At 38.9% G+C, this 6,884-nt stretch overlaps 1 protein-coding gene across 1 annotated transcript; it reads right to left on the bottom strand.

Moving 5' to 3' along the window:
* Positions 1-362: 362 nt before the first annotated feature.
* Positions 363-5,417, bottom strand: LOC140117658 (keratin, type II cytoskeletal cochleal-like). The gene is made up of 9 exons (XM_072134588.1): positions 4,880-5,417; positions 4,359-4,588; positions 3,851-3,911; positions 2,785-2,880; positions 2,430-2,594; positions 2,191-2,316; positions 1,777-1,997; positions 1,568-1,596; positions 363-1,150 (listed from the first exon to the last, which is right to left on the bottom strand). Exons 1-9 carry the CDS (start codon positions 5,333-5,335, stop codon positions 888-890), a joined length of 1,647 nt encoding a protein of 548 aa, XP_071990689.1. The 5' UTR covers positions 5,336-5,417; the 3' UTR covers positions 363-887.
* Between the last annotated feature and the right edge of the window lie 1,467 nt (positions 5,418-6,884).

The raw sequence follows: 6,884 nt of genomic DNA on the forward strand, positions 1-6,884 counted from the left end.
TTGTTGTATTGGGTCCCTACGCCATTGTGTGTGGCATCACATCATCCAACGCCATTGCAACACAGCGCCAGCAGGAACCAAGACCCAGTTTCCCCCCAGCACCCATACTGGCAGGCATAGTACTGGGTCCCCACCAGCACCACATTACAGAATCAGCAGATGCCATGCAACACCGCACCGTGTGAACAGGAATAACATGCTCACCATGTGTGAACAGGTTTTGAATACTCAATGTTCCATGTTTCCTGTAATCTTCATGTGTCTAACATGCTGTACAGGAACCTGTTTTTTTCTCATGTTCTGTTGACACAGATGGTTTATAGGTATATTTTCACAAATTAAAGAGACAATGGAGTCACTGATGGAGGCTTAGTCAAGAATTCACTTTATTTGTGGCTATTACATTGTGTCAGTGGTTTCTTTTTCATGAGACAATACAGTATTGGTTTGTCATGTCCAAACCACTAATTATTACTTTATAACTAACCTTTAACTTCTTTTTAATATTTTCTTACATCAGTTATAGCATGATATTTGTGCTTTTGCATTTTGTATGCCAGATAAGCTGACCTGTCAAAACATCCATGAGTCTCATTCCTGGGTGTATTGTTACATATAAGGGGGGCTAACAATACATAGTCCAGGGAAGGGAAAGGCATGACAGCTACTCTGTCCTTGCCATAGTATTAATGTAATGGGTAAATTTATTGTCTGAAGTGAAGGATATCCTAGCTAAACAATTGCATATTAAGATGTTTTTACTCAGGCAATGAAATATAAGTCTAGTGTATATGTGAACACAAAACTTGGGGAATCATTCAATTGTTACATTTCGCTGCAAGCATGAGGTACACTTTATTGTTTCACAGTGGTTCAGCCTCTCACGTTTAACTTCTGTAGCTTGACTGGCTGGAAGAGAATCTTACGCTGCTGCTTCCACCACCACCAGATGAAATGCCGAAGCTTGAGGAGCTACCAGAGCTGAATCCGCTTCCTCCGAAAAAGCCTCCGGCAGAGCCTCCTGCTCCTCCAGCACCAAAGGCTGCTCCTCCAGCACCAAAGCCTGCTCCTCCAGCACTAAAGCCATAGCTTCCACCTGCTCCACCACTGCCACCACCGGCTGCCAGGTTGGTCTTTCCACTGACAACAGCTGTAAAATAGAAGAGTGGTAGAGACGTTAAGAAATATGAAGACACACAATTGTTTTTTTTATATACCAATAAACATATTTTCTACTGCAATAGATCACATCAAAAAATTTTAGCAACTCATTTGAAACAATGGGGCGATTTACATTTACTCTTTTAACTTTATACAGCTTAGGCCTAGACTAGATGTGCCAAATTTATCACCATGGCTCATGCTCTATTAAACAGTTATAACAACTTTTGTCTATCTTTATGCCACCTTATGGTTGGGTTAGTTTTGACTATTTTCACAGCATAATTGTAGAGCTATTTACCGCATTTAGGCTGCATGTTCTAATTCTATGCCATATGTTGTTCATTCAGGACAAAACATGCACGACAAAAACTGAACACAGTCTATTATAATAAGCAATACTTACAGATGCTGACATTGCTGTCTGTGGACAACCTACACGATTAAGAAAGAAAAATATTATTTATAACAATAATGAAAAGAAATGCATGTTCACACACATATCAATTATTATGGTTTGATTGGCTTCCCCAAAATTAACAGGATAGCACTAATGGGACTCTGATAAACTTCACTTCAATATGTACCTACAATAAGAGGACATTGTGATCTCACCTAGTTTCCTCTCCTTCCAGCAGTTTCCTGTAGGTGGCAATTTCAACATCCAATGCCAGCTTGACGTTCATGAGTTCCTGATATTCGCGGAGCTGTCGGGCCATCTCTTGTTTGGCCTTCTGTAGAGCAGCCTCAAGTTCTGCCAGTTTAGCATGGGCATCCTTCAGGACAGCCTCACCGCGGTCTTCTGCTTCAGCAATGGCTGTCTGGAGTTTAGCATTCTATAAAAAATAATTAAGAGTCATTATTAGATAGCAGTATGTTTTATATATTGGTATGTTTATTTTTTTTCTTTCTTATGGGAACCTAAGATTCTCCCAATCTGGATGTGTTAGCTATAATCATTACCCATAGAAAAGATTAACTATACATTTTGAATAATGATAGGAACATCTATCTTATCCAGATGTTTACCTGTTTCTTCACATTTTCGATTTCAGCGCGGAGCCTCTGAAGTTTACGGTTTAGTTCAGAAATCTCATTCTTGCTGGTTTTCAGGGCATCACCTTGTTGGCCAGCGGATGCTTGTAGTTCCTTAAACTGTCATATAGAATAGAATACTATATAAAAAGACTGAGCTCACAAACCGGTTAATCATTGAGTGCACTCCCCCTCTTCCATTGCCCTTAACATATTCCTAATAGCGTACTTACCTTGCCTTGGTAAACAGCTTCAGCTTCTGATCTGCTCCTTTTGGCGATCTCTTCATACTGAGCCTTCACCTCAGCAATGATGCTGTCCAGATCTAATGCTCTGTTGTTATCCATAGAAAGGATGACTGAGGTGTCTGAAATTTGAGCTTGGAGTTGAGCCAATTCCTAAACAATAAAGTACAAAAAAAATGTAAGTGGACCATTCTAAACAGATGAAGTCTTGTCTGAAAAATAAATGGAAGAACTAAAAATCTCTCACAGAACATATGGTCCAAATGTTCTATTGGTTAATAAAGACAATGTAATGTATTAAAAAATATAAAGAAAAAACAGCACACAGTTCTGTACAACTTACTTGTTCATAAAGGGTCCTGAGGAAGTTGATTTCATCAGTCAAAGCGTCAACCTTGGCTTCCAACTCAACCTTGTTCATGTAGGCAGCATCCACATCCTACAAAATATAATGGAGAACATAACTAAACAAAGAGGAAGGGATTAAAAAGTGCTCAAATTATTAACACAAAACCTCAGATACATAATTGAAACTCTAAAGACATTTTTACAACTCAGCTGTTTGTGGTTAAGATCTGGTAGTTTTATACTGTTTCATAACTCCCGTTTACTTTGTTGTTTTTAGGGTGTCCTCTTCTCAATGGTATTATAGTTCTCCCTTATTCAAACACATGGTGCTTTTAATCTCAGAATCCACCATTTTTGCAAAAATGACAATGAACAGTGATAAGTGTTGTCTAGGAGGAGAGTACTATGTAGTATGTGGTCTCATTGTATGTTGGCCATCCTTACAACATTGATATTGGCAGTAACTTGTAGAAAATGCACATAAATATCAAGAAATTAAACCTAATTTTCCTCCGTCTCATTTTACTTTGAGTGTAGAAAAAGAGGCAAGCCATGCCACCCTTTAAGAGTCCTATGATGTGCTGCAAGACAACTGGCTAAAGCAGCAGCCCTCCTCTCCCACCTGTCTGCAGAATGACAAAAGGAGGCCAATCCCTGTCCCTCTATACTAAATCTATCCTCTAAATCTGGGGCAGGTTTAAACCCTGCTTAGTTTGAGCGATGTTATTTTTTTATCATTCCATGGTGGCTTAGTGGTTAGTGTTACAGCCTTGTATGTTCTCTCCATGTTTGCATGGGTTTCCTCCGGGTCCTCCGGTTTTCTCCCACACTCCAAAACATACTGGTAGGTTGATTAGATTGTGAGCCCCATTGGGGACAGCTACTGATTTGGAAAAGCCCTGTGAAGTGTTTTATTTAATAAATAAAGGATTTATTATTAAATTATTATTCCGGTAAAGCTGCAATCTGACAAACCGTGGAAGTTACTCCTTTAATTTTCATTTTCATTTCCACATTTAGTGTTCCTTTAAACATTCACTTTTTTTCTTAAATCTACTCACTTTTTTGATCACAACAAACTCATTTTCTGCGGATGTCCTCTTGTTGATTTCATCTTCATATCTGCATTGATTAGAAAAAAGATAAAAAGGTTTGTAGATTAAAAAATATATAGAATAAAAAAGTTTGAGATATGGTCAAGCAGCATAGCAACAATTTGTACTGTTTGTAAATGTTTTTGTATTCGGCTTCATTCGTTAACAGCAGAGCATACAGTATGTCCTGAAGGTTGCCACATTTCAGTGCCACACCCAGAATAAAGTACAACAGAAGTGTCCACATTTTTAAGTGCTGCGCCCAATTCTTATCCCTGCTCAGTACAGCACAAGTTGATAGGCAGCAACACTGAATCAGTGCCACACCCAATTCACACCCGAACATATAGCAAGACAAAAGTATAAAAACCACAAGCGCCAGAAATTTACTTTCACTGAAACATTTATTTGTGTTATCAGAACCAGAAGATGTTGCAAATACATAGCCAAATTAACAATCCTTTACTGTACTTACTTGTTTTTGAAATCATCCACCAAATCTTGCATGTTTCTAAGTTCTCCATCGAGCCTAAATTTATCATTTTGCAGGGCATCCAGTTGCCTCTTCAAGCTGCTAACATATGCATCGAAAATGGCTTCAGTGTTTCCTTTACGGGGTCCAACTCCTTTGATTTGGCCTCCTTGTTCTTGCAGAAGGGTCCATTTTGTTTCAAGTACTTTGTTTTGTTGCTCAAGGAAACGTACCTAATGTCAAAATTCAGATAATGTAATCATACTGTTGGCTGTCTATGCATAGCTTAGTATGTATCCACATGTACAATGGGTTTAACACAAAGAGAGGAAAAACCTTAAACATTTTGCAGAAAATACATTTTTATATCAGAAAAAAATGTTAAATTACAACAACCCCATGGAATTATATTTTTCCAAAAACACTGCTGTTTTGCTTTCGGACAGGTTAAGTTAACATAACACCCAACTAAGCAATTAGATCTAAAGACCAGAATTCTGAATATGAAATCATTTCAACATTACCTTGTCGATAAAGGATGCAAATTTGTTGTTCAATGTTTTGATTTGTTCTCTTTCTTGAACTCTGACTTTTTGTATGTTTGGGTCAATCTCCAAATTCAGTGGAGCAAGAAGACTTTGGTTGATTGTTACTTCTTGAATGCCAGCTTGGGCTCCTCCTGCAAACCCAGCACCTCCAAAGCCGCCAAATCCGCCAGCTCCACCTCCAAAGCCACCACCAACTCCTGCACCAAAACCTCCTGCTCCAGCTCCAAATGCTTGGCCTCCGGCGGTACTAATGGAAATGGTCTTTCTTCCACCAATGTTGTAGAGGCTTCTGCTACCAAAGCCTGCACCGCCGCCTGCGGCACCTCCACCAACTCCACCAGCAGCTCCAAAACCTCCACTGCTTCTGGACACTGAGAATGAGCTGAAGCCCTTCTTTTGGACTCCACCGCCAAATTGTTTGAATTGACTCATTGTGGCTTGGAAGGAGGTGAAAAGACCAGAGTGATGAAATGAGTAGAGTGGTTGAGACTGGACACCACTGTGTCTGAGATCTGAAAAATCCTCATATATATACCCTGTGTCCAGTGTATATCAGAGCAAGGAGATCAATTTACAAGTCACTTTTGCTTGACATGCCTTTTCATGAAAGGACTATTTCAGGAATGATATTGCTTCCAGGCTCTAATTTTGCAGAAGTAGCAGGTGCAAACGAAACCTAGCAAGAGTAACCTGAACAACGCTTTTCTGATCAATTGTAACATAAATTGATGGATGTCCTGCACAGAACAATTATGTGTTAAAGTTTAGCTCTGCAGATTTGTGATTTCCAACAGAGATTGCTAGCTTTGTGTTCTACAGGTTTGAGACTTGCAGCAAATGAAAAAGATTTGCAATGAGTATTAAATAAGCAATGATGTTGTAGTTACAAAGTTACAAAAGGCAAGGACAACTCTCTGGAAGTGTTTAATAGCTTGTAACTGGCACAATGGTGACAATGTAATAACATTGTACAATGGGCAAACTATGCCAGGATTATTGAGAGGTTGGTCTAAGGTTTATACTCAACCACCCATTGATCTTAGGTTGTTGTACATTGTTATAATATATTTATTTATAGTGCACCATTCAGTCCATAATGGTAAACATGTGATAAGGGCTAACAAACATTGCATGAAGGTAAGATCAAATAGATATAAAAGACACAAAACTAGACTGAACTGGCCTCAGTAAATAATCCTAGGTTTGAAAGGCCATGGGATCAGGAAGTGTATTATGCTATAAGGCCAGATTTATCCATGAAATAGCTTTTGACCCAAAAATCAGGGACAGCCCATACAGTGACTTAAACATAGTGATTAGATTAACGTACTTCATAGATACCTACCGTCTCTAGCAATTGTCACCCTTCCTTGGTGCAAGTGAATATAAAAAAAGAAATAATTATAGATATTCACAATAGGATTTGCCTAGGAGAATAGGATCAGGATAAGATCTGGATCACTTCTGTGTCCACACTTTCAGATTGGTTACCAAATTTTGTAGAATGTACATAGTAAATTACCTTAAAGGGGTTGGCCATCTTTCATCAAGTATTTGATGAAAGATGGCCAACCTCTTTAAGATTGATCAGCAGAGGTTAAAAAAAACAGGAATCCGAACTGCACTTCTCACCAATGGCAATTTTTTATTAAAGAGACGATAATAAGCGGACTACGCGTTTTGGGGGTCGAACAGCTCCCTTTCTCAAGTCCATCCAATAAAACAGTGTTCCGTTGCTTTTAGACTCTCTATGGATTGTGGTGGAATGTAAGCCTCATTGGATATGGGGTATAGAATGCCCTGGTATGGAGACGGTTAAGCTTATTAACTGTGCATATGGGTGTGGATCATAGATAATTAGTACTTAACGAAGCTTGGATAGCTGGACAATGTCAGGAACCAGTGCTTGCACAACCACTGCTAGCCATTCTGCTATGTGTGCAGAAACCTTAAGTGATTAAAAACCAATGTTAAAAAATTA

Source organism: Engystomops pustulosus, chromosome 2 (assembly GCF_040894005.1).
Source record: "Engystomops pustulosus chromosome 2, aEngPut4.maternal, whole genome shotgun sequence".
NCBI lineage: Eukaryota > Metazoa > Chordata > Amphibia > Anura > Leptodactylidae > Engystomops > Engystomops pustulosus.

Excerpts from the sequence above, each read along its gene's own strand:
- LOC140117658 (XM_072134588.1), bottom strand. The coding sequence starts at position 5,335 with ATGAGTCAATTCAAACAATTTGGCGGTGGAGTCCAAAAGAAGGGCTTC. Across the intron at positions 1,597-1,776 it reads CTGGAAGGAGAGGAAACTAG|GTTGTCCACAGACAGCAATG; the intron begins GTGAGATCACAA and ends TTAATCGTGTAG. Across the intron at positions 1,151-1,567 it reads AGACAGCAATGTCAGCATCT|CTGTTGTCAGTGGAAAGACC; the intron begins GTAAGTATTGCT and ends TCTATTTTACAG.